The 25,676-nt window shown below is 53.3% G+C and overlaps 7 protein-coding genes across 7 annotated transcripts; 3 read left to right on the top strand and 4 right to left on the bottom strand.

Moving 5' to 3' along the window:
- Positions 1 to 723: 723 nt before the first annotated feature.
- QC762_205220 (uncharacterized protein) lies at positions 724 to 6,134 on the bottom strand. Its single transcript, XM_062887414.1, has 3 exons — positions 5,281 to 6,134; positions 2,475 to 5,225; positions 724 to 2,416 (listed from the first exon to the last, which is right to left on the bottom strand). Exons 1-3 carry the CDS (start codon positions 5,384 to 5,386, stop codon positions 1,203 to 1,205), a joined length of 4,071 nt encoding a protein of 1,356 aa, XP_062745522.1. The 5' UTR covers positions 5,387 to 6,134; the 3' UTR covers positions 724 to 1,202.
- Positions 6,135 to 6,942: 808 nt separating this feature from the next.
- On the bottom strand, positions 6,943 to 9,765 carry QC762_205230 (uncharacterized protein). The gene is made up of 2 exons (XM_062887415.1): positions 8,873 to 9,765; positions 6,943 to 8,821 (listed from the first exon to the last, which is right to left on the bottom strand). Exons 1-2 carry the CDS (start codon positions 9,117 to 9,119, stop codon positions 7,677 to 7,679), a joined length of 1,392 nt encoding a protein of 463 aa, XP_062745523.1. The 5' UTR covers positions 9,120 to 9,765; the 3' UTR covers positions 6,943 to 7,676.
- A 154-nt stretch (positions 9,766 to 9,919) lies between these two features.
- Positions 9,920 to 12,471, top strand: ECM14 (putative metallocarboxypeptidase ecm14). Its single transcript, XM_062887416.1, has 2 exons — positions 9,920 to 10,739; positions 10,796 to 12,471. Exons 1-2 carry the CDS (start codon positions 10,167 to 10,169, stop codon positions 11,825 to 11,827), a joined length of 1,605 nt encoding a protein of 534 aa, XP_062745524.1. The 5' UTR covers positions 9,920 to 10,166; the 3' UTR covers positions 11,828 to 12,471.
- A 138-nt stretch (positions 12,472 to 12,609) lies between these two features.
- QC762_205250 (uncharacterized protein) lies at positions 12,610 to 18,679 on the top strand. The gene is made up of 2 exons (XM_062887417.1): positions 12,610 to 13,554; positions 13,636 to 18,679. Exons 1-2 carry the CDS (start codon positions 13,131 to 13,133, stop codon positions 17,673 to 17,675), a joined length of 4,464 nt encoding a protein of 1,487 aa, XP_062745525.1. The 5' UTR covers positions 12,610 to 13,130; the 3' UTR covers positions 17,676 to 18,679.
- Positions 18,680 to 19,047: 368 nt separating this feature from the next.
- Positions 19,048 to 22,130, bottom strand: QC762_205260 (uncharacterized protein; the record flags this gene model as incomplete). The annotated part of the gene is made up of 2 exons (XM_062887418.1): positions 19,048 to 19,738; positions 19,797 to 22,130. The coding sequence occupies 2 exons, from the start codon at positions 22,128 to 22,130 to the stop codon at positions 19,475 to 19,477; spliced, it is 2,598 nt and encodes an 865-aa protein (XP_062745526.1). The 3' UTR covers positions 19,048 to 19,474.
- An 877-nt stretch (positions 22,131 to 23,007) lies between these two features.
- Positions 23,008 to 24,828, top strand: FUR1 (Uracil phosphoribosyltransferase, synthesizes UMP from uracil). Its single transcript, XM_062887419.1, has 4 exons — positions 23,008 to 23,795; positions 23,851 to 24,209; positions 24,270 to 24,441; positions 24,511 to 24,828. The coding sequence occupies exons 1-4, from the start codon at positions 23,650 to 23,652 to the stop codon at positions 24,560 to 24,562; spliced, it is 729 nt and encodes a 242-aa protein (XP_062745527.1). The 5' UTR covers positions 23,008 to 23,649; the 3' UTR covers positions 24,563 to 24,828.
- On the bottom strand, positions 24,696 to 25,668 carry QC762_205280 (uncharacterized protein). The gene is made up of 2 exons (XM_062887420.1): positions 25,315 to 25,668; positions 24,696 to 25,251 (listed from the first exon to the last, which is right to left on the bottom strand). The coding sequence occupies exons 1-2, from the start codon at positions 25,360 to 25,362 to the stop codon at positions 24,910 to 24,912; spliced, it is 390 nt and encodes a 129-aa protein (XP_062745528.1). The 5' UTR covers positions 25,363 to 25,668; the 3' UTR covers positions 24,696 to 24,909.
- Between the last annotated feature and the right edge of the window lie 8 nt (positions 25,669 to 25,676).

Consider the following 25,676-nt stretch of genomic DNA (forward strand, 5'->3'; position numbering starts at 1 on the left):
GTCTTTGACTGTTGTACAACGGCCCGGGATTCTCAAAACATCACCAGTTACGGAAAAACCGCTACAAATGCCCGTTCGTTACTCTGGTCAGAGAGACCTTTGAAGGATCTTAAAACTGGAACCCTCCCCCCCCACACACACCAAAATCCGGAGAGCACATTTCGTGAATCTCTTACCCTCGTCGCACAAGCACCACTATTACAGCCAAGAAATCTTCATGTCATCTCTCAGTCAAACGGGCTTGTCCAGCTCTTACACTCAAAGATACCCGGGAATGCGCGAGTATTAGTTCATTTTAAAAGACAGATATACCCACTGTCACTCGGAGTCCGTCCTACGATCACCAGGAGAGCTAGACTGGGGGAGTACAGTAATGAGGATCTCCTCCTCTGAGAACAGTGCTAACACATCTAGTGACAGTGAGTGGTTTAAGATTCATAAAGACACTTGGCAAAACAAAATTCATCCTTAATGAGATGTAGACAAGCGACAGCCGCAATATGCAGACCCCCCTCCCGTCCCCCCTCCCCTCCCGCCTTCACACGCAACACGAACACACAGACAACTCCCCCCCTGATACACTCAATATCAATACTCTTTGCTTTGACATTTGACTAACACTAAAGCTAAAGTAACTCACACCTCCCCCATCGCTGCAAAAACTCCCTTCCCTTTCCCTCCCAAATCATAGTGATGTAATGCCATCACCATCCCCCCCCAACCGCGCTCAGTCCCTTCTTCCAACCCAGAACCAGATATCCTGTTCCCCTTTTCCAGAACACCCCCCCACCCAATCCATCGATCCAGGCTATGCGGTTCAAAAAGAAAAAAAAAAGAAAACCACTTGTTATTCCCCTATCCCTTTTCCGAAACCACCGAACCACTCCTATTCTTGCATCAAACATATAAAAAACAAAAAATATAAAAGCAAGACAGAAAAAAACCGAAAAGAAAAACAACATTGTTGCTGATTTGTTGTTGTTGTAGTCGTATAAAACATAAAAAGTCGGAACAAAAGTGGGTATCTACTCGACATCATCGAAAGTGGAATGTGTCGTTTTGTTGCGCATCAAGACGGCGCTCGTTGGGCGTGCCTGTGTTGCTTGTCGTAAAATCGGAAAAGTTTATCGTGAGCGAAAAAATCGTATTCGATTGCAGGCGAATCAGGACAAGGTTGCTTGGTGGGAAGGCCATCTTCCTAATTAGTATCCCTTTCCAGCACCATGTGGTTCCGCCCATGTGTTCTCGCCCAGTGGCGCTCCGAATTCGACACCACCTTGACGTTTCCGCCTGGTAGAGGGCGGCGAGCTAGGCTGCATGGCCAACTCGGTACCGAGAAGGTTGTCGAAATCGATTGCATTGGTGCTTTCGAGGAGCTGTTGGGCAAGTGCGGCCTCGTCCAGATCTTGAAGGCTCCCGAGATCAATCTCAGGCAGCCTATGGGAAGGTGATCCGGTGGTGAAGTTGTTGGCTTCGCTCAGGAGCTGGGCGAGGTTCGCGGTGAAGGGTGATTCGAAGTGCTGTGCATCATCGTCATGCACAAAATGTGCCTGGGTAGGGGCGTGTCGGGGACTTCGTCGTCTGCCGGAAGAGCTGGGGGGAGCCAGCAGGCCGTGGTTGGATCCCGATCGGGGAGTGGTGATCCTGCGGGCGGTCATGTAGACATCGATCGGCGATTTGACAATGCTTCGATGGGACCGCATCGACCTAGAGACACTCCTTGTTATGGGGCGATGACTGGGCGTCGGCCGGGTTGGTGTCCTGAACACACCGGCGGCAGTGGAACTGGGAGGTGGAGTGGATGGGCATCGGGGAGGTGTACCAAACAACTCTTGATCGAGCTGGTCGCCGCCGTTGGCTGGCGTACCAGTACGCGCTGGAAGAGTGTTGTGGTTCTCCTTGCCCGATGTAGCGGACTTGGCCACCTGACCGTGAGTGGCTGTTTGTGTGGCATTTGCCGAAAGCTCCCCAAGAACCCGGGGCATTGCATCCTTCCTAGGTGACGGGAAGAGCAGCCTTCTTGTGCTGCCGAGATCATCTTCAACTGCTATGGGGCTGTCCGCTGTTCCACTACCCCTCGAGTGAGTTGATCCCGGCAAGCGCTGTTTTGGGGAGCTCCGCAAGTTTAAAAGCTTGTCATCGGTCGCGATTGTGTTGTGGCTTTCTGGTAGCGTCCCGTTCTCAGGGATGCTCTCAGGAATGTTTTCTTCTGGTGACTCATGGTCCAATGGGCCAGCAGGGTCCGTCGTGAAGTAGGCTTCCGAGGTGGGATTCACCGGCCCATCGCTTTTGGCCCGTGACTTCTTCTTGCCCTTGCCTTCGCGCCTCTTACGGCTTTGGTTGAGGCGGGCGGCATCCTTCTCCCACCGGTCAGGCGGGCGGTGATTTCTGAACTTGGCAAGCCATATGCCACAAGCTAGCCACTAAGTTAGTTTGATTGCGAAAGGCCTAAAGTCGGCCGAGACAAAACTTACGATTACACAAGAGGGTTTCAACCCACACCTTCTTGTCGTCCTTGGTACCAAGATTCTTCTTGACCAACCGATACGCCGCTGGCTGGCCCTCCGCATCCCGCTCGAGAATGTCAATCATGGTAACGAAACCTGGCTTATCCGAAAACTCATAGAACGGCGGGATTCCCTTGTGTTCTTGGATCCATATCTTACGCCAAGTAGGCGTCTCAATTGCGCCGCAGTTGTTACAGAATGGGGGGGATTCCCCTCTCATGATAGCAGACTCCAACCGCTCCTTGATAGTCTGTTTCTTGACCAGGTTCTTGCTGTAGCGAGGCGCGTCAAAATCGCTCGGCGGGCACGGGGCCTCGGACATGAATGGCTGCGGCAAAGTCAAGATTGGCTCGTTCCCGACATCGCTGGCTGGGACGGTCGGGACTTCAGGGTCTTGCGAGGCCGGGCGCGAAGGCGGTCTAGATGTTGGCGGAAGAGGCTGTTGCTGGTGGAAGCAAGGTTCGACAACCTCGTGGCTCTCCATCACCGGCAGCGGCGCTGCAGGAACTGACACCTCTCGAGGCGACTGAGCAGGCTCAGAGGCCCTGGCGAAACCGTTTCTGACATGGTTGTTGTCCAAGTCGGCGGTGGGCCGCACGGAACTGTTCATGCTCCCAGGCGGCTGCTCGAAATGTGGAGGAAGAGCCGATTCCTGGGTCAGGCCATAATGTTGGGTTGTCGTTTGCGCCTGTGCTGGTTGTACCGGCGCCTCTTGCTCCGAAACCACTGGGTTCGGGGCAGTGTGCGATCGTTTCAGGGACCGGGCGTTTCGTTTCTTTGGCGCTGGCTGATCGGACGGGATGGAAGCTGTCGGCCGTTCCACGGCTTGATGGGAAGCAGGAGGTGGTGATGGCCGGTGTGTGGTAGGTGGGGGTGTTGGTCGGTTCAAGGTCTTAACACGCCCAGCGGGGTTGAAGAGGCTCTTGGTTGGGAGCAGTTCTGGCGGGCCAGGGTTCACTTCTTGGAATGTCACCTCCTGTTGCTGCGACGCAGTACGAACTCGACTATTCTTGCGGCTGTTGGGTTTGCTGGTCATGGGCACAGGTACGGGCTGGGCGATCTGCATCTGCGCAGGCATGGGTCCAGAAAGCTCCTGCATCCGTGGTGGGGGTAGGTCCGGCATCATATCATCCTCGTCGAAAAAGTCGTCGAGACCGCCGCTCATAAAGCCGGAGTCGACATTCCGCATGGGCATCGGAGGAAGAATCGGACTCGACGCTGGTGGACTAGACCGGAGGTAGGGGGTCGTGCGCGGGACTGGGGGTGAGGAGCCCAGGTCACCAACGCTGTCTTCGGGCGAATAACCTTGGTCTGGTGATTGACCAAATGATTCGACGGGTGAGCGGGCGTCCTGGCTCATCTCGTGCATGGGTAGTTGGGGCTGTCTGTGTTGAAAGACGGGGATATTCTCCATTCCAACGGACTCGGACCGAGCCTTGTGGCCTACCATTCTTCTCCTTTGCTGCTGCTGCAAAAGAGCCCCATCAGGTACTGGTGTTGGTGCACGAGGGACATCTTGAAGATGGTTAGGCGTCGGGGCGTCGTTTCCCGAACCAATGGGTCTCATGGTGCGCAACGACCCTGAGGTACTGGCAGCTACTCTGAGTGAGTCTGGTGCAGAACCAAACGGCACGACGGCCGCATAGTCTGCCCGGATAACCTTTGCCCTTTTCTTCCGTGGGCCTTCATCACCGTCAGTGGCTTCCTCTGCCGCCGACGTGTTGCCCTCTGCAGCCGATTTGCGCGGACGGCCTCGTGGTCTGCCGGTTGGCGGTCGTTGCCTTCTACTTCTCGTTGAGGTTCGTGAGGACGGCCGGGAAGGACGCGCTTGTGGTTGCATCTCGACTACATTTTCTGTCGGCTGCGGTTGAGGTGCTGGTGAGGGAGCGCTATGGATCGGGGTGTGCGTCCTCGGGGGGTCGGGGACTGTGGCGACGCCAGGAAGGCCGTGGGACGCAGGTGGCGTCGGAGCCGCTGGCTGGGGCTCAGGTGGTGGTATACTCGATGGCCGATTCATATATGGAGGCGCACTATCACTTCTCATCTCCATCGGCCGAGGTTCATGCATCGGGTGGCTGAAGTGGTGATTATGCTGAGTGTGCTGATTGGGCTGGCTATGAGGGTTGTGTTGATTGTGGTGATAGCCGTGATTTTGGACCGGAGCAGGAGGAAGCGCTGGTGATGGTACCTGGGCCACATTCGAATTCTGACCAAACATTTGGCTGGACTGAACAAACGAATTCCACTCCGAGTTGTCGTCGACGGGCATCTGAGAAGAGTTTGACAGGTTAAAGCCCTCCAGGGCTGAAAAATCTGGTCGTGGTGGCGCCTTTGCAACCATTGTCAACTTGAGTTTCACCTCGAGTGTTTCCCGGCTCCCGCTGTTGAGAAGGGCGAGCAGATTGCGGGTTACTCGCCCTGGGACCAATTGTTGTTGTGCCGCCTCGTTGTTCGGATCCAGCCCCCGTGATAGCATCCCTTGCCCTACCAGGGGCACATCGGGTTCTGAAAAGTCATATGCATACACACTGTAGTCGTTCTCTGCCTGGTTGACAATCTCAGGGCTGGACTGGGCGACAGCCTGAAGACATGTTCGGAGGTCCACCACGCCGATTGTGGTTCTTTCGTCGAGTGGAATTGTCTGGATGTGGAGCAGGTGAGGCCAACGAGCCAGGCAGTTGACCTGGCTATCTCGATCGAAGGTATACTGCACCTTCACTTCATGACATTAGATCTGTGTGGCTGGGTCAAGGTCAGGGCATGGCAAACTCACATCCCATCGGCCTCGTCTGGACACCGAAATCTTCGACTCCGGCTGGCTGGGCAACCATGTGATGCGAGGGCGCCTGCTGCTGCCACGAGTTTGTTGGAGTGGCCATGGTCACATATAGATCCTACGACACCGCGTCGCTCGCTCTGCAAGCAATTGGCGACAGGAATAGGTGCGGGCGCCGACTCGACGGTGGTCGGCTCGGGGTGTCGGGTGGTGGGAGGCGAGTTTGGGTGGAGAGACGGAGGAGAGGTTCGTTAATTGAGATCTCGAAGTAGGGTGGACCGAATTTGAGAGGCTGGTTTCATTCTCCAGAGCGCGTCCTGGCGAGGCGCACCCAGTCGCGTCGGTGGGTCCAACCGTCAACGACCCCTGCGCTCGAACCGTTTGTCTTGCAGCGAATGCCCCGCCAAACACCAGATAAGCTTCAGGAAGAGATGGAAACTGAGAGCACTTTACTGGGAGTGGGTGTTTGTATAGGAGTATAGCTGTCGTCGTGGGCTCGGTCAATCGCTAGTTGCTTTTTCCAAACTGCAGGGCAGTTATCAATGCTCTCGTTCACAACTCGAATAATTGTTGGCGTAGCGTGGTTGCATCCAAACATGGGGGGGCCACAATGACGCGAAGTGGGCCTTTCCGTGCCTTGCCTTGCCTTGCCTTGCGCTGCCTTCGAAGCCTCGGGCAGCGCGCGTTTGAGCTTTGAAAGTGAAGCACGGTCCACCCCCCATCTCCTGGGCAGGCAGAACAGCCAGGATTGAACACAGGCCGTCTGCCGCACCCAAATCGATCGGACTTTAGCGCTCAACTCCGTGGTTCCAAAGGCTCCCAACCGGGCACCCGAAAAAATGGAAAAACGATTAACTTTTAGCTGAGCTTTTGGCCTCGAGGGGATCCCGGCTGCCCTTTTATACTCCCCGCAGCTCCTCCCCCGTCACCGCCCACCACCGCCGGCCACAAGGCAGCAGCCCCACCCCGATCGAACACGCCTCACACCTCACAACGCGAACTTGACGCCTGTTTAATTGATTTCTTATCGCTGATAACACAGACCACCCATCATATCCCCATTCCCCCCTTTCATCGCCGCTCAATCGGGCAAAACAAAAACACAAAAGTTGTGGCAACCACAAAATTCCATCCCTGAACTGCCAAAAAAAAAACACGCCGAAAAGGCGGTAACACCATGCCCTCATCATGCAACCCTTGACTATTTAGGGGCAAATGCACACGCATCCCGGCGTGCCAGTCCCGATGGTCCGCAGGCCTGCGTGCATGCGTTGTCGTGGTGTCGTGTATGACTTGACTGCTATGTGGTGGCCGTGGTGGCTCAAATAAGACTGCTCAACGAGTTGGGGCTGCTCTGTATAAGTTGGAAAAATACAGGGGGAGCATTCGGTTAGAGAAGAGCAACCTCATGGGTCATTTCAATCTTCTAGCAAATGAGGTATACACTACCTCATCCCCAGAACCCATCCTCAAATCCCAAGCATCACCACTCCAACCATCATCCCTCAAAACACACACTCTCTCAACACCTCCCCACCACTAACCACAACTCCCGTACTCCCACTCCCACTCCCCATCCCCGTCGGCACGATCCCCCCCTCATTAACTCGTCGTCGCCCTCCCCGCTGAATTCACCACCCTCCTCCCCCCCAACTCCCTCAACATCCCCGCCGCACTCCTCAGCACCCCCTCCCCTAGGATCGTCGTTGGCACACTGGTGCAATGACGACAGCCTGAAACGGTTGTTGTCCCGTTCGGCAATGCTGGAGAGAATATGCATGAAATTCACGAATCAAGGAGGACGGGGGTTCTTCCGGGGGAATTTGGAAAAACGACAATAGGATACCACTAAATCTATGGATCTGAGGAGAGCATAGTCCATGGCAAATGCGGCTTACACAGAGCCTCTAAGGTTACCAGCTTCGAGCACCACCATATTGATATGATGAATTTTGGAATCTGTAAGTGTTGAGTGTAAAGGTGTAAAACAATTTAAATACATCTTGCACCTGTGAGTACGTGAGCGAATCCTACATAAAATGGTACCCAATAGCTCTAACATGACGACGCCAGCGCCGAGTTGTGAACGAGGTTAGGAACAGCAGAAGATTCCACAACTGTACAGTTTCAGAACGTTAACCCCGTGGCGCACATATCCCCATGCTATCACTGTAAAGTATCCCGCCTCTTGGCACATAGAACCCCAGTTTCGTAATGACAGCTTCTAGAAACAGGAAAACCATGACATGTTAATCATAAGTCGTAAGTCGGTAAAAGTCGTTAGAATTCGGTATAAGTTGTAAATCGGTAAAACGGTCGTGAATCAGTCTATATCATCGTATGTCGTCATGAAGCGTCATAAAATCATAAAATAAACAAAAATAAAAATATCATCAAGACTGAGATCCCCTCCTCGCAAACAACCCCCAGAATCTGCCCTTTTCCTTGACCTCGACCGTATATGGTTTCAGCGGGAAAACAGGCTTGATGTTGTACTGGTCTTCTTCTTCCTCGCTTGGCGAGCCGGTGGTGGTGATGTACAGGGATCTGTGACTTGGCTGCCATTTCCGCTGAGGAATCTCACCAAGCTTGGTGCTGTCGGAGGAGAAGGACATGATGGATATCCGGTTGGGGGATGTCCTAGGGTGGAGGGAGGACGAGGGGCTGAGTCTTGGAATCGCGGCCATGGCGAAGTGAGCATCTGCAGTGATTGCTTCGATAGAGCTTGGAGAAGCCGGTGGTGATGGTGCGGGTTGTAATTTTGCTGAAGATGGTAGCTTTGGTGAGGATGGTAGCTTTGGTGAGGATGGTAGCTTTGGTGAGGATGGAGGTTTTTGCGAACTCGCTGACTTAGGTGGTGCCGTTGAACTTCTTGATAAATGTTTTTCCGCGTGTTTTACTGAGCCCTTCCTCGGTAGCTTTGGTAATGCTTTTGAGTTTTTTGGTGAGGTCGGTGTTGGCTTTGGCGAGGCTGGTGTCAATTTTGGTGATTTTGGCGTTGGCTCTGGTGATGGCGAAGTCAACTTTGGTGACGGTGCTGCTGGTTGTGGGTCTTTTGGAGTTGCAGATTTTAGCTCGCTGCTGGACGATCTCTTTGATTTGCCATCCTTGATGTCCGTCTTGGGCTGGGGCAATGCTTTCTTGCTTGAGGAGCTCTTTTCTTGTTGGGCAGACTCTCTCTTCGGTTTGGGCGCCTCGGACGTCTTGGATGACAGTTTGTGCCGGTGTGATGGTGACGTCGACAAAGAACCCGGAGAAGTTTTGGATGGCTTCGACGACGATGACTTGGATGATGTCTTCGAAGCCTTTGATGAAGTCCTTGAAGAATGGGAGGCCAGTGAAGAACGAGACGGGCTACCAAGCCGTCGGGACAGGCCATCTATGGTCTTGATTGTCTCAAGTCTGGAAGCATTGGAGAGACACATGAGTGACTCATAGTCCAGGTCAAGATTCTGCTTGTGGCTGGAGATTCGCAGCAGGTTCTTGATAGCTTCTTTGAGCTTCCTCAAGACACCGTCTACTGATGAGATGGCGCGGGCTATCACTAAGGTCAGTCATGCCACAATGCCGAGACCAAGTGGCGACATACCATCTCCTTTTCTGAAGCGGTTTCCAGACTGGCGAACTCTTGACGAATAAGCCTTCTCAACCAAGTCACGATCCGCCTTTAAAGACTCCCGCAGAACGGCTTGTTTGTCCTGAGAACAGATCGCTGTCTCTGGTGTTGGGGTGGTTGAATTTGGCTCATCGCCCCGATGCCTGAAGGCCTTGAGCAAGGAAATGCAGTTTGAGTAAGTGTCCAGCAAGGCGTGGATGCTCTTGCCAAACGCCGCCATGGCGTCAACTGAGATGTTTTGATGGTGGTTTGAAGATCATGAGATGGTGGTACAATGATGTAAGTTGATGATCCAAGCTCTACCAGCTGGGCGGCAGTATAACAGTCAAATATGGTCCCTGGGGTCAAAAATGAGGCTGGAAAGCGGGGCTACACCAGATATACCAGCAGTTGGACAGCAATTTTCAGGTACCAAATTTCGTGTCTCTTGCCCTACCTTGGATCGGGTGTTTTAACTACTCCTGTAACCGCCGAGAGAACAAAACCTGCAGCCTGCGTCAGTTGAGATTCAACGACAGCCAATCATTTGCTAACGGGGGACGGGCATTCGTTAGATCAATATTCTCCAGTAGTCAACGCTTTTTCTTTGATTTCTGCCCGTGATAGCCAGTTCGATTGCCTGAACGAAACCCATTGAGGGGATGACTGGGTTGAATAGATGTCGACCTCAATTAAGCCCATGGCGCCGACGGCCGCGTAGTCAGAGAGGGGCAACGTACGTGGTCGCTACTAACGGTCACCTCCACAGCCTCGCGGAGGCGGGGATGCCCTGATGGGATGCCCTGATGGGATCTTATGAGAGAGCGCTATCATGTTTGCTTGATCGCAATGAGATAGATGTTCAGTTTCTACTCACCCAAGAAAACGGTGTTGAGTGTTCTGAGATTTTCAGAAGATATCTTGGCACGCCAAGAAATGCTGGTTGTGTAATTCCTCGTGTTGCCCAAGGTAGGTACTTACTGAACAGTTCTCGATCACCCAGAGTTTGGCGCATATGAAATACTTTTGACGCCTGTCAAACAAATACCGTAGGTACGGACGTGTCGGGCTTCGGAATTAAAAGAGGCACGCGTCTGCACTTACCCACGCTTTCCACTCGAAGGCCTCGCCAAGGCAGCCATGACTGCTACCCCACGCACACCCTGCAGGCCATTGTTCCAGGCCGGTGGCGATAACGCCATCCATTACTTTATCTCTTCAGAACCCCGACCCCAAATCTTCCCTCCTCCAGGCGCACCTCTACCCTAGCCGCCAACTACAACGAAAAATGCGATTACAACCACTAGCCCTCGCTTTTAGCCTCGCGCTGCCCGTCGATGCCGCTGCTGCTTGGATCGAACCCTCGCACCGGGACCACCAAGCCGGCCGCCTTCAGCACAGCAACGGCTACCCTATTCTAAGATGGCTGCGTGATACCGCCGTCGAGGCCTTCTTCGGCAAGCAATTGAGAGATGACGACCTCGACACCTACGAAATCAACCCGGCTGTTGCCACGAGGCATGAGGGTGGCATCGTAGTTCGGTTCAACGCAACCACCTTGGAGCAGAAGCGCCTCCTCACTGACATAACCCGGACACTTCAAGCTTTCGATATCTGGTCCATCTCGCACGACTACGTCGACGCAAGAATATATAATGCCAAGATATATCTCAAGAAGATTGTCGACCAACTGCCAGATTCGATGAAGAAGCCAGAAATTATGATTTACGATCTGCCCGCCGCCATCTGGGCCACGTACCCCAAGAAGACAACCGGGGGATTCAGCTTGAGTTCCCTCGATGTACTGACATCCAGGGAAGGAATGGGTAACCTATTCTTCAAGGATTATCAGAGGCTGTCGGTAAGTCTTGGTGTCCGGGCGATCCCCACTTGATCAATAATACTCACACTCTTCAGGTCGTCACAAGCTGGATGCGGCTGCTGGAAGCCATGTTCCCATCGCTCACAGAGATGACGAGCATTGGGAAGTCATTCGAGGGGAGGGATATTCATGCCCTCCGTGTCGGCGCACGCAGCGAAGAGGAAGAAGAGGGTGGTTCGAGGAAAACCATACTTGTCACTGGAGGTCTCCATGGCCGTGAATGGATATCAACCAGCACGGTTACATATCTGATGTGGTCCATGGTCACCGCCTACGACAAGGACCCAATGGTCACCAAGCTGCTCGATAAATTCGACATCATCTTCATCCCTATCCTGAACCCCGACGGCTACGAATACACATGGCAGGAAGACCGGCTTTGGCGCAAATCGAGACAGGACACCGGTACAAGCTTTTGCTTTGGCATGGATCTTGACCACGCATTTGGCTATGAATGGGCCACGAATAACAAGGCGGGCCCATGCTCAGAGAACTACGGAGGCGATTCCCCCTTCCATGCCGTGGAAGCGTCGGAGCTGGCAAACTGGGCCAAGAATCAAACAGCTCAACATGGAGTCAAGTTTGTGGGTTTCCTCGACATGCACTCGTACTCGCAGCAGATCCTGTTCCCTTACTCTTATACCTGCGCTGCTCAGCCGCCCAACCTCGAAAATTTGATGGAACTTGGTGTTGGACTGGCAAAGGCCATACGGCTGTCGAGCGGGGAGGCATACACAGTGACCTCTGCCTGTGAGAGTGCTACGGCATACCGAGGAAAAGACGACACCCGCGTGGAAGGCGGCGGTGGCTCGGCTATTGATTGGTTCTACCATGAAATTGGAGCCAAATACAGCTACCAAATCAAGCTCCGCGATACTGGTAGCTACGGCTTTTTGCTACCGGCTGACCATATCGTGCCAACAGGCGAAGAAGTGCTCAATGCCCTCAAGTATTTCGGGGACTTTCTCCTCGGCAACAATGGCATTGAGAAGGGCGAGTTTGAGGGAAGTGAGCATGTCCAGAACCCGCCGGCCGATCAATGGAGTGATCTGAAGAGGCGGAGATAGAGACTCGACGATTGCACAGGAGCGGCGTTATGGATGGGTATGGGCATGGGCATGGGCATGGGCATTGGCATTTTGTATCAGTGGTTTTTTAGGTTCCTTTTGGCAAAGCGTCTTGATGTGTATTTGCATAGCAGCTACAGAGTGATACAGCAATGCATTGGATAACTTTATGCTTTTTTTCCCCCACATCACTTTGCGGTCAGTCCACTGATTCTAGATTTAGCTTTTGCGTGTATCGGACAAGGCGACGGAGTTCTCGACGTTGGACCCAAAAATAGAAATTGGGAAAATGAAGCTTTCTCGTGAAGCTGGTCATTGGGTATATTGGATGGAGTCTTGCGAAATAAGAAGCTGGTAGCGCACGAGGTGGTACCCGCCTGGTTCCATATCTTATCACCGGGGGGGTTGAACAGCTCACCAGGGAGTTGTCTCATCGTCGTGGGCGTGTCGCATGTTTTTTGGGGGTTTGAATTGGCTGGATTTCTTGCATAAGCCGAGCATACAGCTGAGCCCGAGAATAGAAAAGAGAGAATCATCATGGCATCAAAGAGCTATCTCCATATGACTTGCCCTGTGAAGCTTCAAGATAGGGCGAAAATAAGGTCTGGATAGCTTCAGGGGTGTTGCGTGTCTGCCCCGCGATCTGCAAATTATCATTTTAGAGCAGGGCAGGGATGATCTGCAAGTGGCTGATTGGCTGGAGGGGGCTACAGGTGGGGGCCAAGCGCTCAGCTTGGAAGGAGCTGAGCCGGCGTCGGGTTGCGTCGTCTTCCAGAGACCCGCCCAGCCCACCGCAGCCCACCGCATCCCACCGAAGCCCACCTCCCACGCTTTCTCTGGGTCTCCCTTTTTGGGCCTGGCGCCGCTTTTGGTGCGGTCTTGGAAGCCCAGGAAGCCCCCAGACGCTCCCCCCGGGACATGCTGCCCTTGGCGAAGGAACAACCCAAACACCGTCCTTCTCATCTGCCCCTAGGACTCAACCACTCAGACGTTTTGTTCCCCATTCTCATTCTCACTCAGCTCAATCAATCTCTCCGCTGACAGAAGCGAAGCCAGCACCTTTCCTTCCTTACTTTCAAGCTCGCACAGCTCTCGTTCACAGCACTTTCTCTACCGCGATTGAATGACGACGACGACTGACGGACCCGCCGAATTACGCTTAATTTAACGATACGGATACCTGGTTGCGATTCTCATCACCACCCCAACACCAAGGCTCACGGCAGCGACGTGGGCCCGGCGACGACTTCTTGCATCACGAATGGGAAAACTATGACGAGCGCACACACGCCTACAACCCACCATGCCGTTTTTACGACGCCGCGGCAATGTTGGCAGTGAGACGGATATGAGACGGCACTCGCTGTTTGACGCCCTGCCCGGTGTTCCCCCGTTGAAGGAGCCGCCCATCCGTGCCGAATCATCGACCTCGGACTTGCCCGCCGCCCTGACGTCGGTTGCAGAAGATGCTCCCGCACCGCCCTCTCCTGTTCCTCCCTCTCCTGCCTCGCCTACCTCGCCCATGGAGCTGCCCCGCGATAGCATCTCGGTGGCTTCGACCCACGCCCAGGAACAGCCTCGCGCCTCCGTCTCCCTTGCCCTGCCCGACGACTCCAACAAGCACCGGCGCTTCTCCATGCTGAGATTCCGTAATGCTTCCGACTCCCAGCTAGCAGCCAAGGCGAAATTGCACGCGGCGGCCGAGAAAGCTCCTCCCATGCCCCGCCGTACGTGCCATTCCGTTTCATTGCGCGAGCGCTCTGCCAGACAAAGTCTCCATTTCAAATTGCTTACACACAATGAGACAGCTCCCGAGATCATCACCACGGCCCCGACCACCACGTTTGACGGAACCGCCCCTCGAAAGAAACCATCCCGAATGAACTTTTCAATGCGATTACGCCGCTCTGGAGAGATTTCCAGGACCGAGCTAGCCGATAATTCGAACGAGAGATTGGGCCTGGGTACAATGGGGGACAGGAGAGTGTCACTTGTTCCAGAGGAAAGCAGCAGTGCCGATAGCAGCGCGAATGCGAACGGGAAGCAGAGTGTCACTTTTGACGAACCATCTCGGGCATCCTTTTCTCATGCGCCACCGGCTTATGGGGATGATCATTCATCGACGCTTGCACTGCCTGCCACCAGGTTATCAGAATCCTCGAGATCCGATGCCAGCTCAGGGGACAGGGTGTATGGGAGCACCACAGTAACAACTCAAACTATACATACTACTACCACCTTTTTCAAGCTGGGGCGGCGGAAGAAGCAGACGGACTCTCTTTTCCCCATTGCCCACCTACAGCCCAAGAACAAGTCTTCGATGACGCACAACTCCAACCTCTCCAGCTCATCGCTATCCGTACCGAACAGAGTCAGCACGGATAGGTCGACTGCCAGCAAATCATCCCCCAATGGCTCCCAGCTCACGCCGACTCCTTCTAGGACACCATCTCGGAGTGGCGGGTCAGTCTCACCCAGCCAAACTGTCACATTATTTGGCAAAGGGAATGCCTCACCAGCAACTGCCCTGTTTCGGCCGAATTCAAGGCACTCTGGTCACTCTTCACCTACGAGAACTTACATCCACCGGAGGGGCCGTTCGTCGACCATGAGCTCCCTCGGTAACAATACGCCTAGGGAGTCTGTGGAGGAACATTTGACTCTTCCATCAAGGACATCCATGTCGACCAGCCGCAAGAGCTTTGGTGACCTTCTCGGTCTTAGCAGGTTACGACACAATACCGATTCCATATCCTCCCGGCATGGGACCCTTACCCCGGCCACCCCTGCCTCGAGCGCATCCAAGAATAACTCGCTCCAGATATCGCGTGAGTCCATCATCCTCCCGGAGCGTCGGGATGATGATACTCCCGCCAGATATCTCGAGCGGTTGTTGGAAGTTGTCAGCCGTAGTGTGGTAGCGGCTGCTCTCTCCAAGAACACCGAGCCCTTTGCACAGGCCGTGCTTCGAAGTTATATGCGTGGATTTATGTTTTTTGGTGACCCAATGGACATGGCTCTGAGAAAACTGCTGATGGAAGCCGAACTTCCTAAGGAGACGCAGCAGATCGACCGTTTTGTCCAGGCATTTGCCAACCGGTATCACGAGTGCAACCCCGGCATCTACGCTTCACCAGACCAGGCCTATTTTATTGCCTTTTCCCTCTTGATCCTACACACCGATGTCTTCAATAAGAACAACAAGCACAAGATGCAGAAAGCGGATTACCTCAAAAACACTCGAGGAGAGGGCATTTATGAGGAGGTCTTGGAGGTCTTTTACGACAATATCACATATACCCCTTTTATTCACGTCGAGGATGATTTCGACATCAACGGAGAGCGGATCGTCCCACACAAGGTGAAGAAGAAGCCGTTCCTGTTGAATGCAGCGCCCGATCCAGCGCGACGGACGATAAAGGAGCCCGTCGATCCATACGCTGTTATTCTCGAGGGAAAACTGGATTTGCTACGACCAAACTTTAGAGATGTGATGCACCTGGAAGACCCGTACAGCTACCTCGGAACGGCAAAGACGCTGAACATGAAGGAGCTCCAGAAGACCTTCTTCAAGACCGGTGTCTTACAGATCGTTTCGGCAAGATCCCGACCCGATGCCTTCATGACTGAAAAGACAGCTTCGAATCCGGAGGAGGCCCATCCTGGTATCGTGGATATCAAGGTCACAAAGGTCGGGCTGTTGTGGAGGAAAGATGCCAAAAAGAAGAAGACGAGGTCTCCCTGGCAAGAGTGGGGTGCCATCCTCACAGGTGCCCAGCTCTACTTCTTTCGGAACACCACCTGGGTCAAGTCGTTGATGCATCAGCAAAAGGACCATCTCCGAAAGGGCTGCGATGGGGATCCCTGCATATTCAAACCGCCCCTTGAGGCCTTCAAACCCGACGCGCTGATGTCAACAGACGGCGCCGTGGCTTTGATGGACAAGAGCTATAACAAACACAAGCACGCATTCGTGTATGTCAAGAATGGCGGGCTTGAGGAGGTTTTGCTGGCGGAAGACGAGGATGAGATGAATGACTGGCTGGCCAAGCTCAATTATGCTGCTGCGTTTAGGACCTCTGGTGTGCGCATGCGAGGTGTGATAGGAGGGAATATCGATGGTCAGGGGCGCAGAGCGCTCAGGAGACTGGATGGCGATAATGTGCAGGTGATCCAGACACCGACCGGAGAGGTGACGGTTTCGCGCAGCCGCATTGACCACAAGATGGCACAGGATATTTTGGCCGCGCGGAGGGAGATCATGATGCAGAAGATTACTGATGCTGACGACAAGCTCAAGGAAGTTGAAAAGACACTTGCCGACCAGCACCGGAATGCCCGACATCTTTCGCTTCTGACCCCTATTTCGCAAAAGACCCGCGACTCGTTGCTTTTGGCGGGTGCGAGGATTGCTGCGCAGCTGAAGTGGACGCGGATGGAAATATGGAAACTGAAGTGTCACCGTGATATTCTCTCTTTGGATTTGGAAGAGGAGCGCCAGCTTCTCGATACTCCTGCGGACTCGCAGTTGCAGGTGCCTATCACTAGGGAAGACTCGAGGGGAAGCAGCCTTACAGCCCAGAAGAGTCCTCGGTCGCCCGCTCCGCTCTCCCTCACCAGAACCTCAACCGTCACATCGAAATCTGAAGGCTCATCGCCAGTCACCGAGGTCTTCCAGACGCCGCCGACCAGTGCGACCTCTACGAGCTTCCTTAAGCAGGAACGGACATGGGAGTCGCCGGCCGCGGTTCTTGATCAAAACGATAATCGCAAGGCTTCGGTCTCGACGGCCATTTCAGTCAGCTCTACCCCAGCTACGCCATCTCGAAAGAGGGCCGAGTCCAGCACGACTGTTGAAAAGCCCAAGTTTGAGGGACCAGGTGAAGATGTGGATGCGGACGAGCGTGACCTGCTTGCCAAGGCTGGACTTTTGGAAGCCGCTAGCTCGGAGACCAAGTCCTCGACGGCTGGCGATGAGCCGTTTGATACGCCCGAGAGGCGTGGCCGCCACTCCAACAGCACCTCGGCCGATCGGCTCGAAAAGACGAATATCCGGCGCAGTCTCCAGCGCACCCTTAGAGAGGGCGCCGGTCACCTCTCGCACCACCGCCACCGGAAGGGCAAGGATTCAACGTCCAGTGCCACCAATGCCGACGAGGGCAGCCGCGATTCACCGGATAGCTTCCCTCGCAGCACGGGCTCCTTTGTCGTACACGGCAAGAAGGCTTCGGTGATCAACTTTAACAACGACCTCCAGATCCAAGGTCTGACGGCTGAAGAGCGCATCCGGCAACGAATGCACCGTGGCGACGACGCAGGCAGTGTTCGGACCGGCCCGAGCGACGGCACGGACTTTCAATCCATCCTCACTGCTCGGTCTGTATCCGAGCGCGAACACCGGGGATCTGCCGCCAGCGCGAGCACGGCCACGGCCCGAAGTTTCCGGGAGCTGCACAGGAAGTACTCGTCGGCTCAAGCGGCCCACAAGACCATTGGCAGCCTCGCGCTGCCGTCTGATGAGGATAGCGATGCGGCTATCAGCTTTTCTGACGGTCGGCACACGCCCCTTCCGCCTATTGATGGGGAGGAGGAGGAGAATGCCATTTCGACGAATGCGCTGACGACGGCGTTGGAGAATGCGGTTGTGGAGGAGGAGGAGGATGATGACGATGATGATTTCCCTACCGCGAGGGAGGAGAGGAACACGGTTTATTTTACTCCGCCGCCGGGCAGTCCGGTGAAGGAGGAGGATGATGGGGATGGGGAGGGAGATGATGGGGTGGTGCTGCAGAAGGATGGGGGGGAGAGGATGGCGAGTCCACCGCCGTTGCAGTGTGTTGGTGCTTGAGATACCCCTTTTTTTTTTCTTGTGGCTTGATACAAACGGAGAGAATACACCTAGGTACCTACCTGCCTTGTTTACTTATTCGACCTTACACAATCTTTCGAACAACCGATCGATCTAGCCTACCTACACCACCGCTCCTTTCAACAAACATTTTTTTTCCTTTTTTCTGCTCGGGGGAAAAAAGCATTGCCTAGGTACCCTACGATGGCTTCTTTCTGTGGTTTAATATTTTTTTTCGTTTCGATACGCTTTTTTTACTTTGAGTATAGCACTTGTATAATGTACAGCAAACACGGCTTTTTTCCCTTTTCGGTTGTATTTTCATGGCAGGCATGAGGGAAGATGGAGAAGGGTGGGGGGGAGGGGGGGCCTCTAAGAAAAAAAATGATGGCGTGTGTGTGAGTGGAAAGAGAGAATGTGTAAAAAGATTGTTGGGAATGGTTTTCTTTTTGCAGGTTTCTGTCTTGGGGGTTTGTGGAGGTTGCCAATGGCTCTCTTGGTTTTTTTTTTTTTTTTTGGGTTGTTGGTGGTGGTGGTGGTGGTGGTGTTTGAGGAGTTTTGGGGGTTTGTGGTTTGGAGGAGCTTACATTGCTGTCTACCGTTTACCTAGTTTAACAACATAAAAGAAGCGTTGTTTAGACGGAGGGGGGAGTGAAATAAAAAAATTTATTTGATATGAGTTTTGTACTGTGGTGTTTATGGTGGTGATTTGGTGGTGGTTTGTTCTGTATGTTGATATCAGACCGCGGATGAGTCCATTGCGATGGACTGTGACGAGTTAGAAAAGAAGATTGTTGCGGGTTTTGTATATTTTGGTGACGGGCTGATTGTGGTTTAGGGGATTGTGCTCTCTATGGTGGTGTTGTTCAATGTAGGTTAGCAGGCGAGGAGCATTGAAGGTTCGGGTACTTCGTATACAAGATGGACTTCTTGTGCATAGAGAGTCTGGGCGGGGAGAGATGTATGTTATTGTTGGAAAGTGATGTGAAGGGGTGATATGTAGAAGATACACAGAGGGCAACAAGTTGATTTCTATTCACCACAGCTATCGCAACACGCCAGGGTTTGTTTACTTGATTACACTTCAGGGGTAATCATTCAGGGGCGGCTGCCAAACGAGCACATCCCCATCACCAATCAGACAGACGTCGTCAAGGTACTCATCTTTTTCCTATTGCTAGGATTGATAAAAGGGTCTACATTATCCAAGTTCATGCTCAGCCTGCCCTGAAAAAAAAACATCAAGACCACCGTATTATTCTTTGGAATTTATCAGAGGTCACACAACAAACATGTTCAACAGTTTCGTCTCGAGTCACAGCAGCCATCGGACAGTAATCATGAAGTGTAAAAATCATCGCTTATTCAAATCCCTACCTTACTCCCCAACCTAACCTATCCCCATTGCTGTCTAATGTTTCCCACTCCAAGAGCCTCATACAATACATCTTACAACCCCACTGACAACCCCTCCCCCCCTAAATTCACAGCTCCTCATGCTCGCTCATGTGTGTGTGTGTGTGTGTCCTCGAAGCCAAAACTTTGCTCATGACTCCATGTCTTCCTCAAAAACATACAACTATCCATTCCACTTCATGCCCACCATATCAAAACCCCCCCCCCCTCCTCCCAAATACCCCCCCTTTTCGTCAATTCAATGGCGATACAAAACGCCCAACATATGCAAACCCTGATATCACAACCCCCCCTTCCCCCCGCCATTATCAACAAAACCACTACCAAAAGACATGCATGCCCAACCAAGCCAACTTCGATAACAGCTACCCTCCTCCCCCGTGTCAATAATTCCTCGCAGCCAACTGCTCACTCAACCCCTTCAACCTCTCAATCGAACCCCCCTTCCCCCCCTCCCCATTCACCCCCGCCGCCTTGATATGCAGCGCAATAAACTCATTGACCGAATCCAGCAGCGGCTGCAAGCTCTTCTTGGGGTGCACCCTCACAAACCTCTCCTTGATCGGCTCGTGCAGACACAGATACCCCAATAGTATGCTCAAATACCCCAGCGCCACATTCAACTGCGTCTTCTCCATCGAGTCGGCCTACATCCCTCATTGTTAGCAACCTTGTCAGTGTCTGTAACAAAAAAACAAAACTTACATCCGCCATCTTCAAATGATTATCAGCAAAAACCCCAATCAACCCCTCCAACCCTCCCTCCCCAGCCAGCGTCTCACCCGCAGGCGGGTAGTAAACACAGAAATTAATCATCACCCCCAGCATGATAATCAGCCCATCCAGCAGCCCCCGTCCCCTAACCCCCCCCTCTTCCTTCACCTTCACCTCCACCTTCATCACCATCCCAAACGCGCCCCACGCCCCCCTCGCCAACCTCCCCACCAGCCCCCTCTCGACAAACAACCGGCACGTGTCAGGGTTGTGATTCGTGACGTTAATCGACGTCCTCAGCACCAACCCCTCCAGCTCGTCGCCAAACCCCTCCACCGGCCTGCTCAGCGCCCCGTCCAGCAAGTCCGCCACGATCGGCGCGTATTTCCTCGTCCACCTCGCACTGAGACGGGAAGACTGCATCGCGTCGAGAGAGAGCCCTTCTACTACGTGGAGAGAGAGCGCAAAATCCCACGAGTTTTCGTGGCCAGGAAAACCCCAGCTGTCCGGGTTAGACGTCCCGTCCTTAAGGTAACCGAATAACAGATCAGTGATAGCAGGCGAAAAAAACTCATCCTCCGACACCCGCGTCGACTGCCTAAGCAAAAGCTCCAGACACTTCAGCGCCAGTGTCCGCGGCGACAACGAGCCCGGCGGCGCTGGTTTCCACGCCGGAAGCTCAAGAACAGAAGCTTTCACCGTCCCCAAAGTAGTTTGCATATTTTTCGAAACGTTGTGCTTCCTGTCCCTCACCAGCCGACTAATATCTTCTTCCTGATCAAGCAGCCGCTTGAGAAGCGCAGCAAAACCCTGCGATCGTAACTGCTGAATAAGATGCGCCGAAGGCGACGCCGCCAAAAGTGTAGCGACGATGGCCAGGATAGAATACCCACACACAAGGTCAGTCTCCTCCCCCAGCGACCGGAACAGAGCCTCATCCCCGCTGTGATCCCGAAACTGGCGCCGAAACTCCTTGGTCTTCATCTTCTGCGCCAGCTCCAGCAACGCGCCTTTGCGCAAAGATGAAGCCTTTGGTGACGGAACGCCGATGCGATCAACGATATCACCCATCTCATCAGCAAATCGACTATTTGCGCCTGCCTGTCGCAATTCGTGGATACTCTGAACAGCGCCGCTGTTCCCCAACTCTTCTTCTTCGTCGAGGTAAGCAAACTTGCTGAGGGCGGCGCTTTTGGTGAGCCGCCCAATGTTGAATAATGCGCCCTTGGACGACATGTCGTCCAGACCACCGCCCAAACCGCCGCTGCCAAACAACGGGTCCTCTTCCGCCAGCATGGACCTCTGCTGGCTGTAGGTAAACTTGGGTCCCGACTTCCTGGCTGTCAATACCGGACGCGCCATAGTTCTTCCCTTGTCTACAGGTTCTGGACTAGAGTCCCGCAGGGCTGGAGAACGTCTGGTTTTGGAGATGTGGGAGTCTTGCGACGAGAATGCTTCCTCTTCTGATTCACTTTCTTCATCTGCCTGTTCGACCAAGGTGTCAATTAACCGCCTCTTCTTCGGAGCCTTTCCTGGCTGACTTTGCGGGATCGATTCGGGTGCTGAGGTGGGCAGAGATGTAGGTTCAATTTCGATCGGAGGCGGAGGCTTCGAGGAGGATGATTGTGGACCGGAAAGGCGTATTGGAATCTGCGTCTTCTCGGGCTCGGGCTTTTTGGAGGATTTATTTTTTGTACCAACGCTTAGGTTCTTCAAGATCTTGGTGGTCTTCACTGAGAAGAGAGGCGCAGCGGGCGGTGGGGCATCCTGCATATGGACATCTCGCTCAGGTGTCTGTCGAGATCTGGGGACCACCGAGGATCTATCTTTCGGGTCCGATCGCCGAGTGACAGGTTCAGGAGAGGGTGCCTTTTCAGGGGATAATTCTGGTGTTGAGTAGGGAAGCGAGGTCTTGCTCGTCTTTTCTGACTGCACACGAGCTAGCCTCCTCTTCTTGGGCCGAGTGTCCTCTTCAGGTTCATCTTCAATGGCGTAGATATCGTAAGGATCAGGTAGGGGCTGACTGTGAGAGACATCGGAAGGTTTCGAAGATGCGTCACGGCCAGCTTTACGTATGTTTTGTAATTTCCCCTTGCTGGAAACGAGGGTGCGGGAGGCAGAGGCAGAGGCAGGCGCAGGCGAAGGCTCAGGTGAGGTCGTGGGTGACTTGTGGAGAGAGGATACGCTGGGAACGATGGGCGCAGACTCGGCATGCCTGAGGGTGCCAACGGCAGAAGCTTTGGGTCTTCTTCGTGCAAGTTTGCCATAAGTGGTGACCTTTTTCTGGGGCGCATAGCCAAAGTCGGTCTCACTGGTGCTGGCCATAGTGAAGGACGCTAGAGAAGGAGGCGTCGCTGGAGGCTGCGGTTCAAAAAAAGAAAAGAAAAATGAAAGTGATGCCGGGAAAATCAAAAGTGTCAGTGGGACATTCCAAGTTGGTCTTGCGATGCGGTATCAATGCCGCTGGGCGAGAGAGCTCAGAGGCTGTGTGAACTGTTTGGGTTCGGTCCGCGTCCTGACAATGAACTCGATGCGACCAGCCCCCAGACTCAACTGCCACGGTGTGTGCGAAGACTGAGATTTTCAAACAAAGACAACTGCTCCTGGGTGACGTAGGTAGTGGCCGGCTGTGATTTGGCCGGGAGCAAAAGCCGTTGAGAGTGGAAAATTGGGAGATGGGATAACTGCAATTGCTCATGGGCAGCAGCAGACGCGTTCACGACTTGGTTGTTCATGAGGCTTCATTGTTTTTGGAAACAAGCACCAACCCCACATCTTGTCTCTTGAACTCCCAGTCTCCCCCGTTGCCGGCCCCAGCGCCACCCTGCATTGTAGCCCGTGCCCCCCTTTCTTGGCACCCAGCCTTTCAAAGGAAGGTCGAGACCTCTCCAGCTCTCTTGCGCCTCCATCAACATGGAGGGGATCTTTCGTCTCAATTCTCGGGGAAATTGGCCTAATTTTGTGCCTGAAAGAATCTGTAGCACTAGCTTTGCAAACAAAGAACCAGGTTTCAAGATTTTATTTAGATTACTGAGAATGAGGACATGAAGCAAGAGCAAGTGACCATCAAGTCCAAGTCTACATATCATATCGTTCATCTTATCTTATCCAAGCATAGCCCCTCCAAGCACAAGGTAGGATTCTCAACCCCGCAGTTATCTCTGTCAAGAAAAGACCCCAAACCAAAAGAGCACACAACAAACTCCAATGTCTCAACCCTCCACAGCTATCCATGACTAAAAGCTCTTTGCAGCTATCACTGTCATGTGGCGTCCACCTGCTTGATCAACCCTATCCACGTTGTCTTCCAACGGTCAGGTGGGGTCTGGAGACAACTGCAGCCAGGGGTTTTCTGCCATCTGGTGTCATGGTATAGGAAGAAGCTTGCCTTGAGAGAGGGGCAAAAAACCGTTCGTAGTTCCAATCCACCGAGTATTTAGAATCAAGGTTACCTACCTTAAATCATCGTGTGCTCAGCTTCCCAATCCATAAGCTCCGGGTCCCCTTTGTCCACACACACACACACACACATACACACGCAGAGAGAGAGAGAGAGAGAGAGAGAGACACGATCCCAATTAACCTCATCCGTCTGATACAAGGGCCCCTCGCTTTCCCTCTCCTCCTCGGAAGCACCTTACATTTCAAGGGTGATTCCCGGCATATCCTACCTGCAAAATACTTTTGCTCAGGGTGGAGTTCACCTTATCTCCGCACACCTGTTTACTATCGAACTCTACTCAACTTACTTTCCCGTTCTCATAATCCCTTATTGTAGACATACGCTTTTTTTTCCCTCTAAACATCACACCTACCTCCCATATACCTCAATCCCACACACTCAATGACCGAAGAAGTCGCCCCCGTCAAGTGCGTCGGCCCCGAATACCGCGCCGAAGACCAAAAGCCCACCGCCACCGTCTCAACCGTCGTCCACTTTGACAATGTCACCGTCCTCCCCCAAACCCCCCAGCTAATCGCCCTCCTCTCGTGAGCCGTTCCCCTCTCCCCTCCTCTATAACCAATTTGTTTCTAAAAACCCCAGCATCATCCGCAACCACTCCACCGCCCGCGGCGACTTCGTCTTCTACTCCAACCGCATCATCCGCCTCCTCGTCGAGGAAGGCCTCAACCACCTCCCCACCATCTCCCACACCGTCACCACCCCCGTCGGCCGCCCCTACGATGGCCTCTCCTTCCAGGGAAAAATCGCCGGCGTCTCCATCATGCGCGCCGGCGAGGCCATGGAGCAAGGGCTCCGCGACTGCTGCCGCTCGGTGAGGATCGGCAAGATCCTGATCCAGCGCGACGAGGAGACTGCCCAGCCGAAGCTGTTTTATGACAAGCTGCCCGAGGATATTGCGGATAGATGGGTGCTGTTGTTGGATCCTATGCTTGCTACTGGTGAGTTTTTTTCATGTCAAGTGTCAGAAAGGGGGGGGGGGTTGCTAATCAGAAATATAGGCGGCTCTGCCATCATGGCTGTGGATGTTCTCAAGTCGCGTGGGGTTCCTGAGGAGAGGATTCTATTCTTGAACGTGCTTGCTAGCCCGGAGGGGATCAAGAACTTTGCGGAAAAGTTCCCTGCGTCGAGGGTGGTGACTGCTTTTGTGGATGAGGGGTTGGATGAGAAGAAGTAAGTTTATTTCCTTTTCGGATTTTCAGATACGGGTGAGTAAGAGCTAACCCTATGACACCCTTACAGCTACATCATCCCAGGCCTTGGTGACTTTGGCGACAGATATTATACCCGGTGAAGAACTCAATGTAGCAAAAAATCACCAATAAAACACGCTCACACAAAAAAAAAAAACCCCCGATATATACGAGGCCAAAGCAAATCATTATCTTTTTGCTTGTCTTGAGAAGGAAAAGTATCGTAGAAATTAATATTTTCCACACCCGCCAACTGATTTCATGCCTCCTCTGCCTCAAATACTTGTCGCCATGATATGATTGATTGATCGATTGATTGCCACCCCAACCATACATTTATTTTCCTGTTTCCCAATTCCCATTCCCCCCTCCCCCCAAAAAAAAAGAAAAAAATATAGACCACCAAATCTTGTCGTGGCAAAACAAACAAAACCCAGGAAGAGAGATTTCACTCGTAGTCATCATCATCCGGTATCACATCCCCATAACCATCCTCGTCGTCATCGGCCTCGACTCGTCGGGCTGCCCGCCCCCCGCTATTACTTGATCGCCCGCCGGCGGCGGCGGCCTTTGCCTTCTCGCTGTTTTCTTGGGCGACGGCGTCGGCTGCGTCGACCCATTCGGCGTAGACGTCGACGGGGGCGGAGAGGTAGTTGATGCCACACTGGAAGTGCTGGCCGCAGATCTTGCAGTCGAGGGAGCCGACGCCGGCTTTCTTGTCGACCTTGACGGAGACGGCCTTTTCGTGGTTGCAGAAGAGGCAGGTGAAGACTGAGGGGAGGGGTTCGTTCTATAAAGGGGGGTTTGTTAGGTATCATGCGCAAGGTTGGATTAGAGAGAGATGGATGCGTACCCGGCGAGGGCCGGTTGGCTTTCTGGTGGCCTTTTTGCGCTTGCCCATTGTTTCTGGTGGTTATCCGGGGGGTTGAAGAGGGAGGTAGGTTGCGCGATTGAATTGATGGTTTCGCTGGGTTTGTGCGAGGATGCGCCGGGGGTTTTATGGGTGTGTTATTTGGAAAGAGTTTGATGCAGAAAAAGTGATGTGATAGGGGGATATATGGATTGATTTGGATTCTCAACAGGATTCGGTCATCGCCTAACAATCAAGCTCCATGTTCTCATGCGCTGGAGACGCGTCGGATTAAACTGCCCCGCTAATCTCAAAGTGGAGCGTGCTGCTACATGCGTGTTACGGTGTGCGGTGAAGTGAAGTAG

The sequence above is a fragment of the Podospora pseudocomata genome, assembly GCF_035222375.1.
Source record: "Podospora pseudocomata strain CBS 415.72m chromosome 2 map unlocalized CBS415.72m_2.2, whole genome shotgun sequence".
In the NCBI taxonomy this organism is placed as follows: Eukaryota; Fungi; Ascomycota; class Sordariomycetes; order Sordariales; family Podosporaceae; genus Podospora; species Podospora pseudocomata.

Excerpts from the sequence above, each read along its gene's own strand:
- QC762_205280 (XM_062887420.1), bottom strand. The coding sequence starts at position 25,362 with ATGGGCAAGCGCAAAAAGGCCACCAGAAAGCCAACCGGCCCTCGCCGG. Across the intron at positions 25,252-25,314 it reads AGCCAACCGGCCCTCGCCGG|AACGAACCCCTCCCCTCAGT; the intron begins GTACGCATCCAT and ends CCCCCTTTATAG.
- QC762_205250 (XM_062887417.1), top strand. The coding sequence starts at position 13,131 with ATGCCGTTTTTACGACGCCGCGGCAATGTTGGCAGTGAGACGGATATG. Across the intron at positions 13,555-13,635 it reads AGCTCCTCCCATGCCCCGCC|CTCCCGAGATCATCACCACG; the intron begins GTACGTGCCATT and ends ACAATGAGACAG.
- QC762_205230 (XM_062887415.1), bottom strand. The coding sequence starts at position 9,119 with ATGGCGGCGTTTGGCAAGAGCATCCACGCCTTGCTGGACACTTACTCA. Across the intron at positions 8,822-8,872 it reads CCGCTTCAGAAAAGGAGATG|CCCGCGCCATCTCATCAGTA; the intron begins GTATGTCGCCAC and ends CCTTAGTGATAG.
- ECM14 (XM_062887416.1), top strand. The coding sequence starts at position 10,167 with ATGCGATTACAACCACTAGCCCTCGCTTTTAGCCTCGCGCTGCCCGTC. Across the intron at positions 10,740-10,795 it reads AGGATTATCAGAGGCTGTCG|GTCGTCACAAGCTGGATGCG; the intron begins GTAAGTCTTGGT and ends CACACTCTTCAG.
- QC762_205220 (XM_062887414.1), bottom strand. The coding sequence starts at position 5,386 with ATGGCCACTCCAACAAACTCGTGGCAGCAGCAGGCGCCCTCGCATCAC. Across the intron at positions 5,226-5,280 it reads CCAGACGAGGCCGATGGGAT|TGAAGGTGCAGTATACCTTC; the intron begins GTGAGTTTGCCA and ends AATGTCATGAAG. Across the intron at positions 2,417-2,474 it reads TGAAACCCTCTTGTGTAATC|CTTGTGGCATATGGCTTGCC; the intron begins GTAAGTTTTGTC and ends CTTAGTGGCTAG.
- FUR1 (XM_062887419.1), top strand. The coding sequence starts at position 23,650 with ATGACCGAAGAAGTCGCCCCCGTCAAGTGCGTCGGCCCCGAATACCGC. Across the intron at positions 24,210-24,269 it reads GGATCCTATGCTTGCTACTG|GCGGCTCTGCCATCATGGCT; the intron begins GTGAGTTTTTTT and ends TCAGAAATATAG. Across the intron at positions 24,442-24,510 it reads GAGGGGTTGGATGAGAAGAA|CTACATCATCCCAGGCCTTG; the intron begins GTAAGTTTATTT and ends ACACCCTTACAG.